Genomic DNA, 25,630 nt, shown 5'->3' on the forward strand with positions numbered 1-25,630 from the left:
CCCAGCTGAAAAGTGATAAAACCATACTAGATCTTCAGATCCTAATCCAATGCTTTACCCAATCTTCCAAGATGGATTATGTAGGTAGGAGAAGCTAGAGTCCAAAAGAAACAAAAGCCCAAGCTGAGGCATTGGAGGCTAACAGGCCTTAGAGGGTAAATAAGAGAAGGTAAGGACAGAGGGGAAATGCAGAGGAAGGACTCTACTGGCAAACACGGGAACTAGTGGTAAGGCTGACAGGAGTATCCAATTTGTGTTGAGATGTAGAAATCAGGTCGGAGAAGTGGGAATAGGGCCAGATGAATAATTTGATGTGATATGGTGTGTAATAAGGCATCACTGTGGTTTCATGAGAACCAGAGTAACAGTGAAAGCAGGGCTTTAGGAACACTAAGTTGGCACTGAGACAGAAATCAGAGTAGAAGAAAGAGTCTAGAAGCAGGTAACCAGTGTACTGTTGTGGCAATTCAGGTGTAAGGTGTTAAGTCTTGGACTAAGATGGTAGCAGTGGAAATGGTGAGGAAAGAATGAATCCACAAGACAGTAAGAAGACAATAAGAAAGACTCTTCAGGATTTAGTAACGGATTTGCTACAGGAACAAAAAGTACAGCGTTCAAAGCTGCTTTGTAAGTTCTCAGGATCTAGAAGAATGAAGGTCTCACTGACACAGAAGATTAATGCCTTTATTTTGGAGAGAGAAACAGATTACACTGTTCATCTGACCCTCTTGATAGTACAAGCAGGTCAGATAAACCGTTTAAACCTTGAGATTGTACCCCAGCTGGATGGCTAGAGGTTAATCTCCTATAGAAAATAAATTTTGAAGCACAGCGTTGAAAGGGAAATAACAACCAACATATAGCTTTCTTTCATATTATTTTATTAGTACTTATAAAAACAATTTATGAAAATATTTTACTTTTTAAGATATGGAAACTACACTCTGAAAATATACATACCCATAGTTGTTACAATACATATCCTTGTATACACCTTGGACATTGTATTTAAGAATCATACCTGCAAGGGCTAGAAGAAACATTTTCTCTAACCTCAGTCATATAGTGTAACATTCAAGTACTTAAACCACATTGTTGAAATAAAACATGCTCTAGTGTATGGGCCTGAAGGGATTTAACTTTCTAGGTGCCATTGGTTCTTTCGTTGTGCAAGGTAAAGAACTGGAAGAGGGTTCCCTGAGAGTTAATTCACCTTAGGTGGCTCAAGTAGTGGTTTACTGTCCATACTTTATCATGGAACTAAGGGAGGGAGGAAGACCATGGAAATTCAACTTGGGCAGGTCTCCTCTCTATCATCCCTATCTATGGAGCACAGCCCCTATGTGATGATTTCTGAGACCTCTGAGTTCTCAAATGCTCCTGATTCTATAATTATCTAAGATATTTTAGATATCTTAGATATCTAAAATATGATGTTTTTGCAAGTCTAAATTCCAACACTGTAAATTAGGTGAAATAGAGATGACTTACCTACATAGACTTCATTTAGGATTTGTCAGGTGTCAAGGCAATTGATAAAATCAGCAAGCCAAAAATTCCCCCATTGAACTATTGGAAAAGATCCTTTCTCACCAAGGCACGAATCCTAGAAGGCAAGTTCCTCTTTGCTTTGGGAAAATTATGATGAGAGGGTACGAAAGAGCCTATAACCTTTCAACTCTGTGGGCTTAAGATAATGACGGATGCTTCATCTGACACAGTAAGAGCTGGAGGCTACTGCAACCTCACCAATAAAGGGTTCGTTACAACAAAGAATCATTTGTGTACTCCCTAAGTCCTGACTAACCTCCCAAGCTTTTCTAGATATTAAATTCTCTCTAACTGCAAAGTATTGGTCTGATGAAGTTCCAGATGTAAAATGTGCTGTTTGAATTCGTGGCGTTAGTGTCATGGTGCTGCATCATGGTATGGCACTGACATTTAACATCATGCTGATAACCTAGAATTTATAGTGATTTTTATTTCAATGCAGGAAACTATGAAAGTCAATCAAACATGGATTCACAAGTCTTTAATGTACAACATAAAACATTATTACATATAATTTCATAACTATAAAAATAAGTTTAATACATTACCATATTTTTAAAAATTACTTTAAAAACATATACTCCAAAGTCTTCTACTTCATTTAGAGAATAAGGGAGGTATCTATTAGGGTGAGCCATATGAAACTATGGTTTTTTAAGTTAAAATAGTAAAATCTTGGCAATTACATATGGTTCAACCTAATAAGATCCTGAGAAAATTTTATTTGGCATCACACTATAAATTCAAGGGGAATTTATAGAAAATCACATTTCTAGTGAAGAGAAAACACTTCACGATGGAAATGTGCACACTGGTCATGCCAAGATTTCTCTTTGTGATTTAAAGATCTGAAATCCTGGAATGTTAAGAAAAATTTAGAGCAGTTTCAAAAAAAAACTGAGGACAATTAAAATTATAGAATGCTAGCTGCAGTTGCTAATGCGACTGAAACAGAAAACTACTTGCCAAATTTGGCAATTTAAGTGTTTTAGAGGTGACATAATAAAAATTCCAGCATTAAAATGAAAAGGCACAAATATGAGTTACAAGTATGATAATCATTTATAAAATACTTGAAAATAAGGCCAATTCATTTGTATTATTAACACCATTAAGCAGGCACCTATTCTAAACTTCAACTTTGTCCTCCTAAATAGAATAAGGTTGCAAATGAATTATCAACATAACACTAATTATAGCAGCATTATCAATTGCCTGGAAGGCATAGTATATAAAGATCATGGTGGTAGAACCAAGTTTCTTAGGCTCTACACTGCTAAAAGAATATCTAAAATAGCCTCCCCACCCATATCCCATCAGTACCAAAAATACATTTAAAAAATTACATATAATATTACTAGCCATAAAATTTTTTGGTTTTTCTTCAAACAATGAGCTCTCCTCTCAGCAACTCGACCCCAACAACAACAAAAAAACAAAACCAAAGCTACCAAAATATTTTTACACCAAACAGACTAGCTACTCTTAACTAATTAAAGACATACTATATTCAAAAATGGTTCTTTAGGAAATTTATTAAATATAACCAACGAAGCAAATGCAGATTTTCCAGATGTGTGCATATCCTGTCTGTGAATTAGGTGATGGTGTACTTGAAAAAAAATATGTATTTCTGCAATGATGCTTCATTTGGAACTTTGGTACCATTTACGAACGGCCGCTCCAACATTACTGGCTACTACGCAGACAGCACCACCCACTGTCCACCATGTTGGCACATTATTAAAGAAAATAATCTGAAAGATAAAAGCAAAGACCACATCCATTGTCTTCATTATTGCTACTGGCCCTGCTTTTTCTATTTGAAGTGCTTTTGTGATAAATATCTGAGCCCCCAAACCAAAGAGCGCAATGAATATGAGAAATAGCCTGTCCAACCCACAGTAAGGCAGACTCCACTCTCCTAATATAAAGAGGATGATGACAGTTTCAACGAGGCCAAGTACTACATAATACCAAATGGTCAGAAAGTAATCCACAGATTTTCCCATTTTTCTTAGGATAACTAGAGTCGATGCAGCAAACACGGCGTGTCCAATTGCTGCAAATGTTCCCTTAAGGTGGACTGAATAGCTTTCTTCGATCCCTGAAGTGTTGGAACCAAACAAAAATGGTGGTCTCACGATAAGGGTCACTCCAGAGATTGTGAACATGGTGAAAAGAGCATCCCAAGGGCTATATTTTTCCTTGAGACATATCCAGGCAAATATGGACGTAAACACTGGACTGCTAAACGTGATAACTGTGGCATCAGCGAGGGCCATTGTCTGGAAAGCATAGTATATAAGCATCATGGAGGTAGAACCAAGGACTCCTCGGAGAATGAGGAAAATTCGATGACTTTTTGGGCCTATAAACCCAGTTCTGTAAATTCAAATGAAGAAATGCATATTAAATGAAATTAACATTTGTTTTTAAATTATAATTTGCAATTAAACATTATTTTAAAAGTACTAAATATCAAAAAATAAGGGAATAGTAAATTACTTATAATATCCACAAATGAATATTATATACCTTTTAAAATAGTATTTTCTAAGTATAGTTAATGACAGTAAAGCGTTCACAGTAAAAGCAATACCAGTGCAAGTGAATTACATACATAGTAAAATTATAATTCAATTAATATAGATACGTATCCCACGTATATGTATATATATATGCTTGCAAAAAGGACAAAAAGGAAAATAAACTAAATGTTAATCATGTTTATCTCTTAATAGATAAAGTCATAGATAATTTTCCTTCTTTATTTTCTCCAAATTTTCTATAAAGAAAACATACCACTTTTACAATAAATACAAGGTCAAGATTCAGCTGCCCTGTTTAAGGAAACTTAGACCCAGCTAATGCTGATTCTCAATCTCATGAATTTTTCTATAAAACTTGAAACACTGCTAAAATTTATTTTAGTCATTGAATATGAGACAAGTTTTCATTGTTCTCATGAGGAGTCAAAACACACTGAAAAAGAACATGTAGTGTTTGGAAAACCATGCTTACTGCTATTCAAATTCTTTTCAATAAATATTTACTAAGTACCTACTCTGTGTAGGTTCCTGTCTAGGTGCAACTTGCTGACTTGTTGCAGGGCTAGACTTATTTTAGATTATCATCTAGGCTACCCCGGGTATCCTGGAGTTAAAATAAAAGCACGGTCACATTTGGCCCATACTTTGAGAAGCAAAGAGTCTTCCATGATAGTAAAACATAAAATGGGTCAAAACAGATTAGGACCAAGGATTTTAACAACATTCTTCCACTGTTCTTCCCCTGACAGTATCTTTATTTCAAAATGGGGAAGATAATTATGTTAGCATCAGTGTTCCGCTGCTACCCTTAGAAATTTCTAAAGCCCTACCATCATTTCTTAAAATAATGTGACTTGTCCACATTGACAGAAATTTGCAGATATTAGCAGATTTTCACTTTTCCCACCAAATCCTTAGGATATGGAGTGAAACTCTTCTAAGTGAGTCTGCACCATGTTAGAGATACAAGCAGACTTTGGTGACAAGTGACTAAAGCTTTCCATTTGGGGTGTAGGCTTTTGTGCCCAAAGAGACAAAGAGCCAGGCAGCCACCAAGGACCCAACTGGTCTCTCTCTCAGGGTTCTAAATACACTGAGGTATACGGAGGTTACAATGGTTGAAGGAAGCATAATTTTAACCCAGGCAGGGTAGGGAGTACGACAGGGAAGGAAAAGAGGAATTGGGTTGGGAGAGAACAGAGAGTGTGGAATAGAGATGATTTTCATATGCTGTTACGTTCTACACAAGGCACTCTGCCCTATAATAAATCTTATTGGACCCCTGTTATCACCTTGTAGGGCAGAGGTCACACAGTATCATTCCCTCCAGTTTACAAAAGAGGAAACTGAATATGAAAGTAACCTTGCTCAGGGTTACCCCATCACCTTTTGAGGAATACCTAAATATTATTATTATAATATTTTATTTGCCCTGGTAAGAAAGCAGCTCGTTCTAAAAAAAACTTCTGACACTAGGATACACTATTACTTCTTTTCATTCATTTTTTCCTTCCAAACAGTAGTTATGCCAAAGGAAAGAAGGGAGGGTGATACAAGACAGGAGGAATTATACAAAGAAAGCTCTGTTTTCAAAAGGGGAGGTGGTGAACAACAAAATTTCTTTCTCCCCACTTTGCTGGGTATGTGGTTTATGCTTATGGTAGAATCTTCTATGGGTGGATGCTTATGACTTTTGATGAAGCAGAGCCAAGGGGCGTAGGAACTGGTAAGTGTATGAGAGGGATAAAGCAGATACTGTAGAGTAATTATAGGCAGGTGAAAAGACACACACACATTTATTAATATCTTCTACTTTGCAGTTAAAAAATACTTACTTTCTGTATATTAAGCAAGGGAGAACAATTAGCATTTGGAGCACACATCGAAATGCACTAATCTCTACAGCATGGACGTCTTGCACTTTTTTAACCAATAAAGAGCTCACTGAGAAACAGAAGGCAGACAATAATGCGTAAAACAAGCCAAGTCCAGGACAGGGTGCTTTCTTCTTGGCTTCTGAAAAAGATTAAATTCTGGTTAGTCCTTGCTTCCAAGTGTATGTTTTATCATTTTTCGCTTAGATACTGGGAAAAATGGAGCAGTGTCAAAGGTTAATAGGCTATATTACCTCCTAAGCATATCATTTCTGGGCCTGTGCCATTTTCACCATCCATTATGAAGAACCATAGATGAGGACAACAATTTAAACCCGCATTTTTAAAATGCCGTTTCACCCTATCAAATGGATTTCCTATGGCTCACTGAAGAATCATTCCGCACTTACAAGTCAAGAAGTAGAATGCTTGCCAAGATGGTGAGAGAAATCTTTAAGAAAAACTTGTCAAGATGGCAAGTAAAAAATCCTTCCAAATGATATCTTATGCCATCTCACTGGTGAAACTGGCTTTATGAAGAAAGTGTTCTTTTCTGGAAAATGGGTTCTAATTGGGTTATACAGTTATCTGTTGATTATTTGACTTCCCCCAAGTCTGTGAGCTCTTCCAGGGCTGGGATCTTGCTGTCTTGTTCATGCCTGGCACATGGAAGACACTGGATAAATATTCAGTGAATGAAAGGTGAGAGAACTTCAGGGAAAAACAACAGTCTAACACTATTGGCAACAGCATAGTCTGGGAAGGTTCTCCATTTTGTTATTTTGAACTGTTAATCAAATCTACATGTAACTTTTCATGATTCACAACTGATCTTCCCATTCAGAGCACAAATTCCTCAAGGGGAGGGTGCAGGTTATCTAGCCCTTTGGATCCCAAGTGCTTTGTACAGAACTGCCAACAAATCCCTACTCTTGGCTAGATCTGAACCAGGAAACCAGTGCTTCCTCCAGGGCATCAAGTATTCAGTCATTAATGACAATCTGTGTGAGCTTTAAACTTTTGTTTAGCCACTTTCTATGTCTTAGTTTCCTACACAGGAGTAGAACCTGCTTTCAGTCTTACTCCTCTGTCATTTAGAGGAGAGCAAAAGCAGCAGGGTGGGCAGAGAATGCCCTAAAACAAAGGCCACACACTGCGGGATATGTTCTTTTTTGAAATTAACACAAAAACAGGGTTGAGGATAAGAAGGAAACATAGGCCGGGCACAGTGGCTCACACCTGTAATCCCAGCACTTTGGGAGGCCGAGGCGGGCAGATCTCAAGGTCAGAAGATCGAGACCATCCTGGTTAACACAGTGAAACCCCGTCTCTACTAAAAATACAAAAAATTAGCCGGGTGTGGTGGCAGGCTCCCAGCTACTTGGGAGGCTGAGGCAGGAGAATGGCGTGAACCCGGGAGGCAGAGCTTGCAGTGAGCTGAGTTTGCACCACTACACTCCGGCCTGGGCAACAGAGCAAGACTCCGTCTCAAAATAAAAAAAAAAAAGGAAACACAAGTGGCCCTCATTGATTAAGAGCACAGTGGAACTGAAGGGTGAGTGGATATGAGCAATTTGTAGGAAAACTCATATTATCATTCCAATCTAGGACTTTACAATGTGATAGCTATAAAACAGTATTGTGTAATGTTTTTAAAAATGCCCTTCTCTGATAAATGTAAACACCAGGTAATACATTTACACATCTTCAGGTCAGTGAGATGACTTTGCAAACTGGGACCAAACTATGCTGATGCACAGGCTTTCTGGGGCATTCTACAGCCTGGCCTTGCCGTCAAAGGCACCATTCTCTACCTCTTCCTGTTCTAGGTGCACAACTGAAGATACTGTTTTGGAACTAGCAGTCATCCTTCAAGAGGCCAGAATCCTCATTCTGTTCTGTGTCCATGTGCTCACATACTGCAGAAATAAACTGTACACATTCAGCCCATGAGAAGGAAGCTTTAGAAGATTTCCAAATGAAGTACCACAAAATACATGCCTTGGTTGTGGTCAGCCTTAGGGTTTGACCTCTGAAATTTCAGAATTCAGTTCCAAGTAAAACAGTGTTTTCTTAAAAGAAACTCAACCCCTACATAGAAACTCCACCCTCAAACAGAACAGAACGAGAAGATCAAGGACAGAAAACATCTCCCTGCTCTATGTTTCAAGTATCTTCTCCAACATAAACTTGCTAATTTTTCCCAGGAATATTTTAACGTAACATTAAATATTTTAACTCTTTAAAAATTAATTGCACCCCCTTGGCCCTGGTGACCTTTTCCCTTAAAACACATACACATATATTTCCTTGCCTATAAACACTTAAGGCTCATGCTTTCCAACTGGGAAGGGACAGACATTAGAAGGCTTCGCTGCATTTGATGATTTGTTAATGAGGGTGAGGACTGGCTCCACTCAGACAAACCTCAGTCTCTTACTGAATCATTTCAATCCTGTCAATGGAGATGAGCACCACTAGCATAATTGAAAGAGGCATTTGTTTATGTTCCATGTTCATATCTCACTGCAAGCATATATAATAATTTGGTAACTCAAATTATTCAAATTAGGTAAGTGGCCATGGTATAATTTCCTCACTTAGAAGAAAACTGCAAAGTTGCTCAGCTTTTCTATCCTCTGCTTTAAGCTGGTGATTCGCAATCCTGGTTGGGAATTAGAATCACCTGAATAACACTTAAAATTTTAATTCCCAGGTGCAGTGGCTCATAACTATAATCCCAGCACGTTGGGAGGACAAGGTGGGAGGATCTCTTGAGCCCGAAAGTTTGAGACCAGCCTGGGCAACACAGGGAAACCCCCTCGTCAATGCAAAACATATTTTTAAATTAGTTGGGTGTGGTGGTGTGTGCCTGTGGTTCCAGCTACTTGGGAGGCTTAGACGAAAGGATCAAGTAAGCCAGGGAGGTCAAGGCTGCAGTGAGCTGTGATCATGCCACTGCACTACAGCCTAGGTGACAGAGTAAGACCCTATCTCCAAAAAAAAAAAAAAAAAAAAAAATTAATTCTCAAACCCCATCTCAGACCCACTGAAATAGAATATCTGTAACTCTAAAAGACTCCACTGGTTTGAGAACCACTGCTACACTCAATCACTAACTCCTTCCAGAGGACGTGAGGCACAGGCCTAAGAAAATACTTCTCCTTGCTTCAGTCTAAGACCCACACTGTCCCTGAAGAAAGTAAGGAGATGTCTCGGGACAGCTGTATGCTGTCTGTTAAGGTCATCCAAGAATATAAGACATATGGGTTAACAGTTCCAACCAGAATTTGAAAAAAGCTTTGTTGAGATAAGCAGTTAGAACAAGAGGTGTCACAAAGTTCAATGACAACAGTAAAGTGTTTTTATGTCAATTTTCTTTCCAAAATACCATCTTGTCACCTTACAATAAGTCTTACTGGTAGAAACTTTCTTTGAAGTTAAAACACCCACAAGATTCTTAGATAGACTCATATAAGTATCTCATCTTGCCATGAGCTGCCTGGGGGTAGAGAATTCCTCTTCCATTCACAAAAAGGGGAAACTCCTAAGAGTTGGCATGGACTGATTCAGCATGCCACCAGAAGGACATTCAGCCAGAGGGTGACAGGTGAGAAACTGACCTTTTCAAAGGCTGCTTATCTGTTCAATTCAGCCTGGCATAACCCCTGTTCTAGAGGCACCAGCCCATTTATAAATGATCACAAGTCTGATCATTTCGGTTTGCCTTTAGGACAGAAATGGGGCAAGAATAGTCTTCCTAGAGTCTGTCTCTCTAACTTGTGGAAAGCGCACAAAGGGAGGAGGGGAAAGTGCAGTGAGATGAGAGGAACAGAAATCCAGGGTCACACTTAGGAGAGGTGACCCAGAGGACAAGGTGGTGCAGGCCGTGTAACTGTCCTAAAAGGAGATTTGCCAATTCCCTTCTTCTTGCAGGAAGCTGCTCCTGGTAGATGGTCGACTTCTAAGAGGAATGTGCTTGAAGAAGCACTTGTGGCCAGTGGAAAGGACCCTAGGCCGGTACATGGCAAGCTGGGATCCTAACCCTGGTGCTCCCTGGACATGCGCCCCTTCTCACCCCCACATTCCACATCTTGGAGGAGACAAAACAAACAAAAACCCCAAAGCCCTCACCTTCCTGGACCTCACTTTTCTCATGTGTCGAAGGACGGAGATTGAACATAAAGTGTTCTTCACGAGGGTTCCCTGGCTTTGGGGACAGGGCTGTGAGCTTCTTAACAAGATATGCCTTGTTCCGCATCGTTTGCTAAAAAAGTCCTTGTATCCCTAAAGGTTAAAAACGAGTGGTCCCACTTATCTCCGCCTTTCCAAGATTCTAAAACTCTAGGACGAACATTTTTTCTAGACTCGATGCTTTCCAGCTTCCTTTTCGGAGAGAACCCGTAGCCACCGGGATCACTTCTCAGGGTCAGCTTCCTCGCAACCTCGCCCCACTGCAGGATGGCCTCTCTCGCTGAGCCCCTACCTAAGACCTCGGGGAGGGCACGCCAAACTGCAATCTGACTCCACAGCCCTGCCCCGGCACTAATACAGGAACAGCCTGGGAATCCCAAAAGGACTGCAAGCAATCGGAAAGTTTCTTCCGTCTTGGCGCCGGCTGGGGCGCCGGGAATTCCGCTTTGCAGCCCCCCCAGCTCACAGCTCGAGGGGTTTCCCGAGCCCCGGGCAGGGTGGGGACGGAGGCGCGGTGGGGACGGAGGCGCGGTGGGCACTGTGCCCGGGTTGCTGGAACCCCAATCCGCCGGCGCCCGCTCGGGACCCCGGAGCGAGACCATAGCCCGGTCCACACCGCGCACTCACCCGGCTCGGTACGGGAGCAACACCGCGAGGAAAGGCAGAGCCAGCACCTGCCGCTGTCTGGCGCCCCCGCTGCCTCGGCGGCCGCCGGCTCCTCACTGGCGCCCGGGGGTGCATCGTCGGTCAGCGGCAGCCCGGGCTCCTCGAGCTCCACGGCCCCGGCGCTGTCCTGAGGCAGCATCTCACTGCTCGCGATCTACCATCGGCCAGGGCAGTCTGCCGCCAGCAGCAGCGCCAGGGCTGCCGGCTCTTCCGGCGGGCGTGGCGCCCGTGCGCATGCGCGCCCGGCCCTCCCGCACTCTCCCCCAAGTGGACAGCGCGCGTCCTCCGCTGGCCTCTTAACCTGGGGAAACCCGCCGCCTCCCTGGTGGGGCTGTGGTGCCCACAGCTGGCCCTAAGGCGTCCAACCCTCTGCTGCGGGCAGGCTGGACGGCCCAGCTGCTTGGAGCCATCCTTAGCAAGTCACACTGAACCTGTCTGTCATGGCACAGACAAGGAGGGGCGCTAGGTTCCGAAGCCCCGGCGCCCGGGGGTCCTGTGGCCGCCTTTTCAGGAGGCTCAAAGAGTGGGCGTTTATTGATGTAGCCACGCTTTCAGCACCTCTGGGATACCCCGAAGATTTTACAAAGCACTATGCTTTTCTTTAAATGGTCTAGGATTTTGTTTTGTTTCTCGTGTTGTCTCTTTGCCGCTTACCGAGGAGGGTAGAATTTTGGTGGTTTGGGAAATATTTTTAAGAAAGAATTAGTGTGTAATTATAGGAAGATATATCTGTAAGTCTGACCAGAACCCATTTGTATGTTCTTTGCATTCTTTGCAAGAGTAGGCGTGCATTATTGATCGTTGGTTTTCTTTTCTTAAATGGAAATATCCTAATTTGGCCAGATGTAAGATTCAAGTAATCTGATATAATTAGATCGGGTAGAAGATATATGTCATTTGGCCCGGGATTCACTAACAGCCTCTTATTGTTTAGCTAATAATTCTTCCATCTCTTTGCTTGCTTTATATGTAGAAGAACAGTCTCTATGCAAGGATGAACGTATCTAAACTTCTAAGTCCAATGCCAAGCAGATCACCAAAGGAGAGTGAAGTTTGCCTTTACTCAGACATTTGCCCACAGTGATCCACAGCTGAAACAGTTTTAGACTTGAAGTCAGGAATCCTAGGTTCTGGCCCTGAGTGTGTGAACTCAGTCACCACTGTACCCCTCAAAGCCTTGATTACCTCCTTTATTTAATAGAGGTCAAGTATTTCCCTTCCTGCTTCACAGAGTAGTTATGTCAATAAAATGCAATGATGCCGGCAAAAGCATAATATCACCTGGAAAACACTATGGTAGAAAATCAAAGTGTGTTTTAAACTAGGGTCAGCATACAATTTATCCTCCAAACTGGACCTTTTTTTTTTTTTTTTTTTTTTGGAGAGTAAAAGGAGGAGCTCTTTTAAAAGTTATACAAAGGAATAGGCATAAACTGGGACTGTCCTAGGCAAACTGAGACAAATGGTCACCTGAATTCTAACTTGATTAACACATACTTTTGCCTTGTCTTAAAGAGAATTTAAGGCTGGGCACGGTGGCTCAGCTTGTCATGCTAGCACTTTGGGAGGCTGAGGTGGGAGGATCGCTTGAGCTCAGGAGTTTGAGACCAGCCTGGACAATATAGACCTTGTCTCTATAAAAAATAATAATAATAATAATAATACTTTTAAAAGAATTTAAGGCTACTTACAAAAATACCTGTAACAGGTTTTGTTGTCGTTGTTTTAGATAGGGAAATTTTAGGGAAGGAGGGTGAGGGTGGTAGATCATGATTATAAAGCAAGAACCAGGAAGCTTCCTCAAATATCTGGAAAGTCAAGTGCAGTTTCACAATTGCATTCTAAGATTTAGTTGTGGAAAGGGTTTGAAGAATCCTCTCCTCTTAAATGGTGAAAATTGTGGCTAGGAAGTGTAGTAAAGAAGAAAGAAGTGTGATGATTTGAGAAGGAAGTACCCTGACTGCTCCACTTTCAACACTTTCAACACCATCCTGGAAAAGGGAGAAGAAGAAGAGAAGAAAATGGATACTACACCAGTGTTGACCAGGTGACTAAAGGTGGTGAGATGCTTTCATATGTGCAGTTTATTCCCTTTAACATCCTTCCCCTCTACTGCTGACCTTCATATATAAATGGTATCAGTTATATTCATTCTTCCATTTAGCTGAGAGCCATGTTGACATAAAAGGCAACCAATGAGAAAAGTGCGGACCAGGCTGGCCTATAATCCCAGCACTTTGGGAGGCTGAGGAGGGCAGATCACTTGAGGTCGGGAGTTCAAGACCAGCGTGGCCAACATGGCGAGACCCTATCTCTACTAAAAATAAAAGAATTAGCCAGGTGTAATGGTGGGTGCCTGTAATCCTAGCTACTTGGGAGGCTGAGGCAGGAGAATCGCTTGAACCCGGGAGGTGGAGGTTGCAGTGAGCCAAGATCACACCATTGCACTACATCCTGGGCAACATGAGCGAGACTCTGTCTCAAAAAAAAAAAAAAAATGCAGACCAGACTAGAAGTCAGAAGACATGGCTGTCCTGAAGCTTCACCCAGCAGAGGTGTGGGGCCATTAAGGTCTCCCTTGAACATTGTTATTTCAGGTCTTTGGTGATGATAATGATGTTGAGCTGGTGAGAGATAGATCTCCATAGTGTGCAGGATGGGCCAGAAATCTCGACTGTGGAGGAGACTAGTTCAGAGCCTATTGAAGTGGCCCAGATGAGATTCTGACCCCAGGTAGAAACGGCAAAGAGGAAAGATGGATTTTGAGGTGGCTAGGAGATGGAATGTGCAGAACTCGTTGACTAGATGTGAAAGAGCATTGTTTCTGTATGCAAAATCATGCAGTGTTCCAGCACACACTCTTCTGCTTCCGAAGTGATTCAGTCTTCCAGTGAGAACAGGAGCTCTCACTGTGATGCCAGGTAGCCACAGCAAGGATGGCACTCCCATAGTTCTGGTATCAAGAAGGAAGAAGGAATATGAAGGTGGAGAAGAGGTGGGTTTTTTTTTTTCCCTGTCCCAAAGTCCAAGATCCTCACCATCCCCATGGCAGCAGGTGGAGACTTCCAGGTACTTCCAGGAGGAGTCAGACTCCTGGTTTCCACTGCTCTTTGCATGTCAGGGATGTTCCTAAGTGAGACGTTTGTAAGTCAGGAACTGTCTTTCATAACAAGCTGGTACCTTGGTACTGATTTGAAGGACTGCTTTTTTTCCCCAAAAAATTCATGGATTCTTAACCTTTTAAACTAATGTACCTTATGACTTGGGAAATGGCAGTTTGTTCCAAACAGCCCTAATGTTTTGTTTTGGGAAAAATCAGTACTGTGGAACATAAGATCATGTTTCTAAATAATCTTGGTTGTAAATGAAAGATGGGACCAGCGAAAGAGAGGTCATTTAGGATAAATGTAGGATAGAACACTGGAGAGGCAAAATAAACTGTTCAAATAAGTAGGAACTGACTCTGAAAATATAACAGAAAAAAATGCCAGGAATAGCTCCTCAAACAATTAGACATAGTTACTACATGATCCAGCATTTCTACTTCTGGATATATATTCCCAGATGTAGTGAAAGCAGGAAATTGAACAGATATTTGTACATTCGTTTTCATATTAGTATTATTCACAACTGCCAAAGCTGGAAACAACTGAAATGTCCATCAGTGGATGAACAGATAAGCAAAATGTGGTATAAAGCATACAGTGGGATAGTATTCAGTCTTAAGAAATCAAATTCTGACATGCTACAACATGGATGAACCTTGAAGACATTATGCTAAGTAAATAAACCGAACATAAAAGAACAAATGTTGTATGATTCCATTTATTAGCGGGCCTAGCATAGTCAAATTCATGAGACAGAAAGTAGCATGATGGTTCCCAGGGTCTGGGATATGGAGGGAATGGGAGTTAGCGTTTGATGGGTGTGGCATTTCAGTTTGGGATGGTGAAGGAGTTTGGTGGATGGATGGTGAAAGAGTTCGGTGGATGGATGGTGGTGATGGTTGTTCAGCCATGTGAATGCACTTAATGCCACTGAGTTGTATATTTAAAATGGTTAAAATGGTAAATTTTATGTATATTTTATTAAACTTTTTAAGGGGTTAAAAATGCCAGGGAAAACAGTTCTGAGAGTTTGAACTTGGTGCAGACACTTTAAAGCCCTTATCAGATTTTTGAAGTTTCTTTGAAGTCCTGTGTTCCATTTTTAAAAAGGTATGACAATTTTCCATTCTGGTCCCTAATATATCTTTATCTCCATACCATTTTTCATGTAATGCATTCAGCTAGTGTTGTTTGAGTGCACACACTGGACAGCTTACAGTTCTTAGCAGTGGTTGAGTGGGGAACAAAAGAGACAAGGCTTAGGACCTGATGGGGATTGGGTGGGGGATGATAGAGAAATGGAAAAATGATGCTAGCATTACCTAGCATCCTGCAAAATCCATGTGCCAGAGGTGTGGCACTCATTTAGCTCCCAGTTTTTTGTTCTCTCCTCTTGGACAAATTGGGCTGGGAGTCAGGATGCTCCCTTTCTTTTTTTTTTCTCATTTCAATATAAAAATAATCTGTTACTATTAATGAGGTTTTAATATATTATATTTATTTATTTTTATTTATTTTTTATTATACTTTAAGTTCTAGGGTACATGTGCATAACGTGCAGGTTTGTTACATATGTATATTTGTGATGCTCCCTTTCAAGGGAGCTCTGACGATGTGGCCAGGACATTCTCCAGTTCTTCCTTGCTTTCCTACTCTCTGATCTGTTCCCATACTGCAAAAGGCAGCTTCTGTATAAATGATTTCTGACACCCCAGGGAACTTGTATTTTTCTTTGAGAACTTTCTGTTTACAGATTCTCTGAGAGTGAGGATGCCTGAGCTTTAGACTTGGCCCTGGATGTTGCTACAGAATTCACATTAACCCCAGATTTGTCATGACTTGGGATTTGGATTTCACTCAACTCTCATTTTGATAATTACCATTTATGAAAGAATCAAAATATGCCAGGCACTATTGAGCTCATCAGCTCATTTAATACTCAGGAGAGCTTTATCCAGCAGTTTTGCTTAATAGTTAAAAGCAGAGCTCTGGAGTCAGAATGTCCAGGGTCCATTCCTGGATGTACCACTTACCAGCCTTGTGACTTCCGACACATGACAGCCCATTGCTCTGAGCCTCTATTTTCACACCTATAAAAAAGAATAATAGTAGTATCTAGCTGTTGCGGGGATAAAATGAGATAATACTTGTAGAGTACCTGACAGTAAGTACTCTTTTTTAAAAAGTATGCATTTTGTCATCCTCATTTTATAGATGAGAAAATTGAGACTCAGAGATGTTAAACCAGTTGCCCAAAGTCAAACTGATAGTGAAGGGCATAGGTAAGATTGAAACCCAGGATTATCAGATGCCTATTTGGGTGGTCCTGACGACTCTGCTCTATTGTTTGCCCAGAGAGCTGAATTGCCAGGGTTGCTGGTTTCTGAGAGGACCTCATTAGAGCATAGTTTCTTTCACTCGATGTTCTGGTTTGAACCCTGAGACCATTGCGATGGCAATACTCAATGATAGCTTTCCACACTATAGTGGTGCTGTGTGATGTACACCAGGCTTATGGTGTCTCTCTAGCATCTTAACTTTCCTAGAGTAAAATGCTATGAAATAAAGAAGAAAAACAATTTTTATAATGTTAACAGAAGCCAACCTCTGTCTTAATCTGCTATGAGAACAGTCATATTCCAGTGTCTACAGCTCTGATGTCTTCCTAACTCACTTCGGCTGTCCAAACTATGGGTCCTAGCTGGGTCCCACAGGGGATGGAGGCTGTTCATAGGCGATTTGCAACGTGAATACCTTCTTAATAACTCAGACCTAATGTTAGTCCCTTCCTGAATCGTCTGCATGCCCCCAGGCACTCTGTTATTCTCCCTCTGCTCCTTCTTGCTCTCTGCTCCATTTCTCTGTACCCATTACTGGATGTTCCTCCAATTCCTGATTCTGTGGAACAAAAAGGGCAAACGTTAATTTCTACTAAGATGAGACCTCAAGGAGGAAGAAGACTTAAGCCAAGTGTCAGCGAGCAGAGAATTCCAATACCAAACTACAAAGCATGATTTACTCTACAGACAAACATATGTATACACACACACACACACACACACACACACACACAGTGCTTGACTACCACAACCCAATAAGAGAAGCCAGTTCTAGTCCCCTAAAGGAGCAGCAGCAATTTCACCTTCAGTGATAGTAAGGATAGAAAGCACTCAAGAAGTTCCATTTACATACAAAACCATATATATTTGCTTTGTATATTTGTATATTAGCTGGGACTACAGGCACGTTCCAACACATCTGGCTAATTTTGCAATTCTTGTAGAGACAAGGTCTCACTATATTGCCCAAGCAGGTCTCAAACTCCTGGCCTCAAGTAATCCTTCCACCTCCACCTCCTTAAGGTGCTGGACGTGAACCACTGTGACTGGCCCCAAGCCCAAGTTCTTAACCATTACTGCCCTAAAACAACAATGCTTCTAGGCAATTCTGGTTTGACAAGGGCAATATTTCCTTCAGCCTCCATAGTGTGTGTGTATTCATATTTGTCATAGATTTAGATAAAATGTATGACAAATATAACAATAGCTTGCTTGAAGGATAGAGAGGAGGAAATAGGTTATAAGTTTCTTTAAATATATGCATTGTTAGTATTTTGTTTAGGACAGTCAGTTACCTCTTAAGGAGATTACAAAATAAGGAGAAAAACTTTTTATGTATACTCAAATGTTTACCTCTTCTGAAACTCTTCATTCCTTTGTCTAGAACTCTATCTCTATGTGATACATGTGGTATCATTTTCCTTTAGCCTGAGGAACTTTTAAAACATTTCTTGTAGAGTAAAAAATGTATTTATATTTTGTGTTTTGAGGAATATATGTGTTGGATATACAGTTACAGGTTGACAGTTTTTTTCTTTCGAGGCCTTAAAAATCTTGTTCTATTTTCTTCTGGCTGACTTGTCTCTGATGATAAATCAGTGTTAATATTATCTCTGTCCCACTGTTTTCTCTGGCAACTTTTTTTTAAAGGTGATCAACCTTATGTCATATATATTTTATATTTTTAACTTTTTTATTTTTAATTTTTATGGGTACATAGTAGGTGTATATATTGATGGAGTACATGAGATATTTTGATACAGGCACATAATGTGTAATACTCCCATCAGGGTAAATCCATCACCTTAAGAATTCATCATTTCTTTGTGTTACTAACATTTCAATTATACCCCCTCAGTAATTCCAAAATGTGTAACAAATTATTGCTTACTGTAGTCACCCTTTTGTGCTATCAAATATGAGATCATATTCATTGTATCTAAGGATATTTTTGTACCTACTCACCATCCCCTTTTCCTACCCCTGCCCCCACTACCCTTCCCAGCCTCTGGTAACCATCCTCCTGCTGCCTGTCTCCATGAGTTCAATTGTTTTAAATTTAGCTCCCACAAATGAGTGTGAACATATGAAGTTTGTCTTTCTGTGCCTGGCTTATTTCACTTAACATAATGTCCTCCAGTTCCATCCATGTCATTGCAAATGACAGAATCTTATTCTTTTTTATGACTGAAAAGTATTCCACTGTGTGTATGCACCACATTTTCTTTATCCATTCATTTGTTGATGGGCACTTAGGTTGATTCCAAATCCTGGCTATTGTGAATAGTGCTGCAATAAACATGGGAGTATAGATATCTCTTTGATATATTAATTTTCTTCCTTTTGGGTATAAACTTAGCAGTGGGGTTGTTGGATCATATGGTAGTTCTATTTTAGTTTGTTGAGGAACCTCATACTGTTTTTATAGCGGCTGTACTAATTTACATTCCCACCAATGTTGTATGAGGATTTCTGTTTCTCCACGTCTTCACCCCCATTTGTTATTGCCTGTCTTTTTGATAAAAAATATTTTAACTGGGGTGAGATGATATTTCATAGTAGGTTGAATTTGCACTTCTGTGATGATCAGTGATTTTGAGTACATTTTCATATACCTGTTTGCCATTTGATGTCTTCTTTCAAGAAATGTCTGTTCAGATCTTAAGCTCATTTTAAAATCAGACTATTAAATTTGTTTTGTTTCCTATTAAGTTGTTTGAGCTCCTTATATATTTGGCTTATTAATCCCTTGCCAGATGGGTAGTTTACAAATATTTCCACCCATTCTGTGGGTCATCTCTTCACTATGATGATTGTTTCCTTTGTTGTGCAGAAGCTTTTTAACTTGATGTGATCCTCTTTGTCCTTTGTTGCTTTGGCAGCCTGTGCTTTTGGGGTACTGCTCAAGAAATTTCTGCTCAGACCAATGTCCTGGAGAGTTTCTCCAAAGTTTTATTTTAGTAGTTTCAAAGTTTTGGGTATTAAATTTAAGTCTTTAATCCATTTTGATTTTATTTTTCTATATGGTGAGAGATAGGGATCTAGTTTCATTCTTCAGTATATTTATTGCATCGTTTATTGAAGAGACTGTCTTTTCCCTATTGTGTGTTTTTGGCAACTTTGTCAAAAATTAGTTCACTGTAGATGTATGGACTTTTTTCTGGGTTCTCTATTCTGTTCCATTGATCTACGTGTCCGTTTTTATGCAAGTACCATGCCATATTGGTTACTATAGCTCTGTAGTTTAATTTGAAGTCAGGTAATATGATTCGTCTAGTTTTGTTCTTTTTGTTCAGGATGGCTTTGGCTATTCTGGGTCTTTTGTGGTTCCATATAAATTTTAGGATTGTTTTTTCTATATCTATAAAAAAAGTCATTGGTATTTTGATAGGGATTATATTGAATCTGTAGACTGCTTAGGGTAGTTATGGACATTTTAATAATATTGATTCATTCAATCCATGAACATGGAATATCTTTCTGTTTTTATTATGCCCTGTTTAATTTCTTGCATCAATGTTTTATAGTTTTCATTGTAGAGATCTTTCTCTTCTTTGGTTAAGTTTATTCCTAAGTATTTTATTTATAGCTGTTGTAAATGGAATTACTTTCTCAGTTTCTTTTTCAGACTGTTGCTGTTGGCATATAGAAATGCTACTGATTTTTGGCCAGGCACGGTGGCTCATGCCTGTAATCCCAGCACTTTGGGAGGCCGAGGTGAGTGGATCACAAGGTCAGGAGATCGAGACCATCCTGGCTAACACGGTGAAACCCCATCTCTACTAAAAAAATACAAAAAAATTAGCTGGGCGTGGTAGCAGGTGCCTGTAGACCCAGCTACTTGGGAGGCTGAGGCAGGAGAATGGCGTGAACCTTGGAGGTGGAGGTTGCAGTGAGCCGAGATCATGCCACTGCACTCCAGCCTGGGGGACAGAGCAAGACTCTGTCTCTATAAATAAATAAATAAATAAATAAATAAATAAATAAATAAATAAATACTACTGATTTTTGTATGTTGATTTTGTATCCTGTAACTTCACTAAATTTGTTTATCAGCTCTAATAGTTTTTTGGTGGTGTCTTTAGTTTCTTTAAACATAGGATTATAACATTTGCAAACAAAGATAATTTGACTTCTTCCTTTTCAATTTTCATGCCCTTTATTTCTTTCTCTTGTCTGATTGCTCTCACTAAGACTTTCAGTCCTATGTTGAGTAACAGTGGTGACAGTGAATATCCGTTTGTTTCCAGGAATTTTTCAGTTTTCTTCTTAATTTCTTCATTGGCCCACTGGTCATTCAGGAGCATATTGTTTAATTTTCATGTATTTGTATAGTTTCCAAGTTCTTCTTGTTATTGCTTTCTAGTTTTAGTCTATTGTGGTCAGAGAAGATATTTTATATGATTTCAGTTTTTTTTTTTTTTTTTTTTTAATGTTTTAAGACATTAGGCTGGATGTGGTAGCTCACACCTGTAATGCTAGCACTTTCGGAGGCCAAGGCAGGTGGGCCACTTGAGTCCAGAGTTTGGGACCAGCCTGGGAAACATGGTAAAACCACCATGTCTCTACAACAAATTACAAAGAATTAGCTGGGCATAGTAGTGTGTAATTGTAGTCCCAGCTACCCAGAAGGCTGAAAAGGAAAGATCACCTGAGCCTGGGAGGTCAAGGCTACAGTGACCCATTACAGTGAGCCTTGGTCACACCACTGTACTCCAGCCTGGCAACAGAGTAAGACCCTGTCTCAATAAATAAATAAATAAACAAATATTGACTTTACATATCTGGCTGCTCCAGCGTCTAGTGTATTTATATTTACAATTGTTATATCCTGTTGTTGAATTGATCCTTTTTCCATTATATAATGACCATCTTTGTCTGTATTTATAGTTTTTGTCTTGAAATCTATTTTGTCTGATATAGGTATAGCTACTCCTGCTGGTTTTTTTGGTTTCCATTTGCATGGAATATCTTTTTCCATACCTTTGTTTTCAGTCTATATGTGTCTTTATAGGTAAAGTGTGTTTTTTGTAGGCAACAGATTACTGGGTCTTGTTTTGTTTTGTGTTTTTAATCCATGTAGCCAGTCTATGTCTTTGGATTGGAGCGTTTAGTCCATTTACATTCAGTGTTATTAACGATAAGTAAAGACTTACTCCTGCCATTTTGTTATTTGTTTTCTGGTTGTTTTGTGGTCTTCTCTTCATTTTTTCCTTGCTGTCTTGTTTTTTTTGGAAATGATTTTTTTCTGGTGGTGTGTTTTGATTTTTTCTTTTTTTTGTGTGTGTAATTGTTGTAGGTATTTGATTTGAGGTTACCATGGGGCTTGCAAATAACATCTTAAAGCCCATTATTTTAAGCTGATGACAACTTAACTCTGATTGCAAAATTGAACACAGAAACTAATGAACAAGCCAGGGGAAAACTAATACAAATTCAATACTTTAACTTCATCGCCTCTCTTATGTTTTTGTTGTTTCTGTTTATACCTTATAATACTCTCTGTGTCTTCAAAATTTGTTGTAGTTATTATTTTTGATAGATTCATCTTTTTTAGTCTTCCTACTCAAGATATAAGTAGTTTGCACACCACAATTACACTGTTATAATATTATTTATTTGTTTATGTACTTATTGTTACTTACCAGTGAGTTTTGTACCTTTACATGATTTCTTATTTCTCATTAATGTCCCTTTCTTTCAGATTGAATTCCCATTAGCATTTCTTAAAAGACAGATCTGGTGTTTAAAAAAATCACTCTATTTTTGTTTGTCTGATAAAGTATTTATTTCTCCTTCATGTTTGAAAGATATTTTCACTGGATATAATATTCTGGGATAAGAGGGTTTTCTTCAGCACTTTAAATATCATACTACTCTTCTGGCCTGTAAGGTTTCCACTGAGAAATCTGCTGTCAGACATATTGGAGCTGCCTTATATGTTACTTATTTCTTTTGTCTTGGTGCTTTTAGAATCTTTTCTTTATCCTTGACCTTTGGGAGTTTGATTATTAAATCACTTGAGGTAGTCTTATTTGGGTTATATCTGCTTGGTGTTCTATAACCTTCTTGTACTTGAATATTGACATCTTTCTTTAGGTTTGGAAAGTTCTTTGTTATTATCTCTTTGATTAAATTACCCTATTCTCTCTCTCTACCACCTCTTTAAGGCCAATAATTTAGATTTCCCTTTTGAGGCTATTTTCTAGACCAAGTAAGCATGCTTCATTATTTTTTTATTCTTTTTTCTTTTGACTCCACTGACTCTGTATTTTCAAATAGCCCGTCTTCAAGCTCACTAGTTCTTTCTTCTGCTTGATCAGTTTTGCTGTTGAGAGATTCTGATGCATTCTTCAGTTTATCAATTGCATTGTTTAGCTCCAGAATTTCTGCCTGACAATTATTTCTCCTTTTTATTATTTCAGTCTCTTCATTAAATTTATCTGATAGGATTCTGAATTTCTTCTTTGTTTTCTCTTGCATTTCATTGAGCTTCCTCAAAACAGCTATTTTGAATTATCTGTCAGAAAGGTTACATATCTCTGTCACTCTGAAATTTGTTACTGCTGCCTTATTTAGTTTGTTTAGTGAGGTCATGTTTTCCTGGATGGTACTGATGCTTGTGGATGTTTGTCAATGGCTAGGCATTAAATAAATATTTATTTTTTTCTAATCCTTACAGTGTAGGATTGTTTATATCCTTCCTTCCTGAGAAAGTTTTCCAAGTATTCAAAGGGAATTGAGTGTTGTAATCTAAGTCTTTGGTCACTGCCTGGCAACTTTTTATCATTATTTTTCATCAATACGTGTTGACATAATTTGTAGTTTTCTCTGTTTTTATTTTGCCTGCCTGAGGATCGTTGAGATTCTTGGATCTCGGGATTGGTACTTTTCATCAAATGTAGAAAATTAGGAGCAGCAGTGCCTCCCTAGTCTCACAGATGCCACTGCCGCTCTGACCCCTTCACTCCTCAGTTGTGCAATGGGCACGTGCAACAATGAGAATGAGTACCTCTTTAATGTTATCCTTATTGGAGATTCTGGTGTTGGAAAGAATAATCTCCTGTCTTTATTTACTCAAAATGAGTTTAGTCTGGAAAGCAAGTGTACCATTGGTGTAGTTTGCAACAAGAAGCATCCAGATTGATAGGAAAACAATAAAGGCACAGGTATGGGATAGAGCAGGGCAAGAGTAATACCAAGCTATAACATAAGCATATTATCATAGAGATGTAGGTGCCTTATTGGTTTAAGACATTGCTAAACATCTCACATATGAAAATATAGAACGATTGCCGAAAGAACTGAGAGATCACACTGATAGTAACATTGTTGTCATGTTATCATGAACAAATAAGAGTGATTTACGTCATCTCAGGGAATTTCCTACAGTTGAAGCAAGAGCTTTGGCAGAAAAAAATGATTTGTCATTCAATGAGACATCTGCTCTAGACTCTACAAATGTAGAAGCTACTTTTCAGACAATTCTAACAGAGATATCCCACATTGTTTCTCAGAAGCAAATATCAGACAGAGCCGAAAACGACATGTCCCCAAGCAGTAATGTGGTTCCTGTTCATGTTCCACCAATCACTGAAAACAAACCGAAGGTGCAGTGCTCTCAGAACATCTAAGGCATTTCTCTTCTCCCCTGGAAGGCAATGTATAGCCCATTTCTCAAGTCTGAGATTTAAATATTGAGGAGAACAAAAACCACCCAGTAATAGGCCCTGGAGACAAATACTTCTTATCTGAGGAATTTAGAAGGAAGCAAAGACCAACTGTTGACCACAAAACAGGCAAAACTTATCTGAAGAATTTAGGAGTAATTAAACTTCCCTAGTATCCAAAGTTGGCATCTAGTTCCAGGTCTCTTTTCAACTTAAAGTTTGTAAGTAACTAGACTTTCTATATATCTCCAGAATGCCATGTCAAAAGTCACTGTGTAATCCTTGCTTGACATTAAGGCACCAAAATTACTATAAATGTAATCATTTATTATGACCTATGTGGCTAGTATGGTCCCAGTTACCCTCAAGCTTCTGCCTTAAAGTTCATAACTACTACTAAGGAAAAATCCACCATGGTGCACTCCGTCCTCTCACTGAGGTGCCTGCTGCACTCTCTGGCAACTTTGTAATAGTGGTTTCCTTTTTCAAACCTATACTGTTGTCAGTAAATTCTTCTTACCAACCCATGAGTCAACCACTTCTTGATGCTGGGGCTCTGATACCTGGCCTGGCAAATATTTTTGTAATTCCTGTGTCATTTTTGTATCTTATTACTTCATACTTATGAAATTTTCCATATCTTCAGTGCTTTGATTTTAGTTTTATAAAATTATCCACTTATCTGGAATGATTGCAACCTTTTTCATGCTATGTCTTCACTAGACTTAGCTTAATCTGTGGAATGTTTGGATTCCTCAATTATTGTTTACTTTTCATTCTGGAAGCCCATCACTATAGGACATAATAGAACTTGATCACTAGAAGCTCAGACCTATTGGTCTTGATCAAATCAAACTAAGAAGACGGTAGAAATAAGCTATCATTTTGCCACAGAACAGCTTATAGGTAATATATTCTTCTCTCAGTACAGTGTATATTTCCACAAATGTAAGGTGGCCCTATAAACAGCAGGATTTTGAGAGCTTAAAAATGTTCTATTATTCTGGAAGTCAATTTCTAAAATGCCTTAATAGGTTTATGTAGTTTAGTAAATTTTGTTTTTTAATTTCTGTAAGCATCAAAGTTGATTAGAGAGGGGGGCATGTTTTTTTCTGGAGAAGAATTATCTAAACAAACACAAAATATTTGTTATGGTTTCGTGAGTAGTGTGTTTATGGGGCCATACGTTAAATAATGTTTCCCATCAGGCTGGGAACTGGTAAGACTAGTGGAATCCCATCTGAGGTGGGTGCCTCTGTTGCAATGATCAGGCAGCCCAAACCATTTAAGCAATCTCACTTTCCAGCAGTAGATTATGTAACATTTTATTACTCAGACAATAACTGGTTTAATACTAGTAGTATCAAATTTTGAAGTGTTAATTTTGTCTTAAAACCTTCCAGTGGCCGGGCGCGGTGGCTCAAGCCTGTAATCCCAGCACTTTGGGAGGCCGAGACGGGCGGATCACGAGGTCAGGAGATCGAGACCATCCTGGCTAACACGGTGAAACCCCGTCTCTACTAAAAACTACAAAAAAAAAAAAAAAAGAAAAAAGAAACTAGCCAGGGGAGGTGGCGGTGCCTGTAGTCCCAGCTACCCGGGAGGCTGAGGCAGGAGAATGGCGTGAACCCGGGAGGCGGAGCTTGCAGTGAGCTGAGATCCGGCCACAGCACTCCA

At 39.5% G+C, this 25,630-nt stretch overlaps 1 protein-coding gene and 1 pseudogene across 2 annotated transcripts; one reads left to right on the plus strand and one right to left on the minus strand.

The window, feature by feature from the left end:
• Positions 1–860: 860 nt before the first annotated feature.
• On the minus strand, positions 861–11,040 carry SLC35G1 (solute carrier family 35 member G1). Of its 2 annotated transcripts, none has more exons than XM_010368133.2 (3): positions 10,799–11,040; positions 5,939–6,119; positions 861–3,936 (listed from the first exon to the last, which is right to left on the minus strand). In XM_010368133.2, exons 1-3 carry the CDS (start codon positions 10,974–10,976, stop codon positions 3,198–3,200), a joined length of 1,098 nt encoding a protein of 365 aa, XP_010366435.1. In that variant the 5' UTR covers positions 10,977–11,040; the 3' UTR covers positions 861–3,197. The 2 variants fall into 2 exon arrangements, with proteins under 2 accessions (XP_010366435.1, XP_030797342.1); XM_030941482.1 differs by having other exon boundaries at positions 5,939–6,116; positions 10,799–11,037.
• A 12,213-nt stretch (positions 11,041–23,253) lies between these two features.
• Positions 23,254–23,917, plus strand: LOC104666132 (annotated as a pseudogene).
• The last annotated feature ends 1,713 nt before the right edge of the window (positions 23,918–25,630 follow it).

This window comes from Rhinopithecus roxellana, chromosome 11 (assembly GCF_007565055.1).
Source record: "Rhinopithecus roxellana isolate Shanxi Qingling chromosome 11, ASM756505v1, whole genome shotgun sequence".
NCBI classification, from domain to species: Eukaryota; Metazoa; Chordata; class Mammalia; order Primates; family Cercopithecidae; genus Rhinopithecus; species Rhinopithecus roxellana.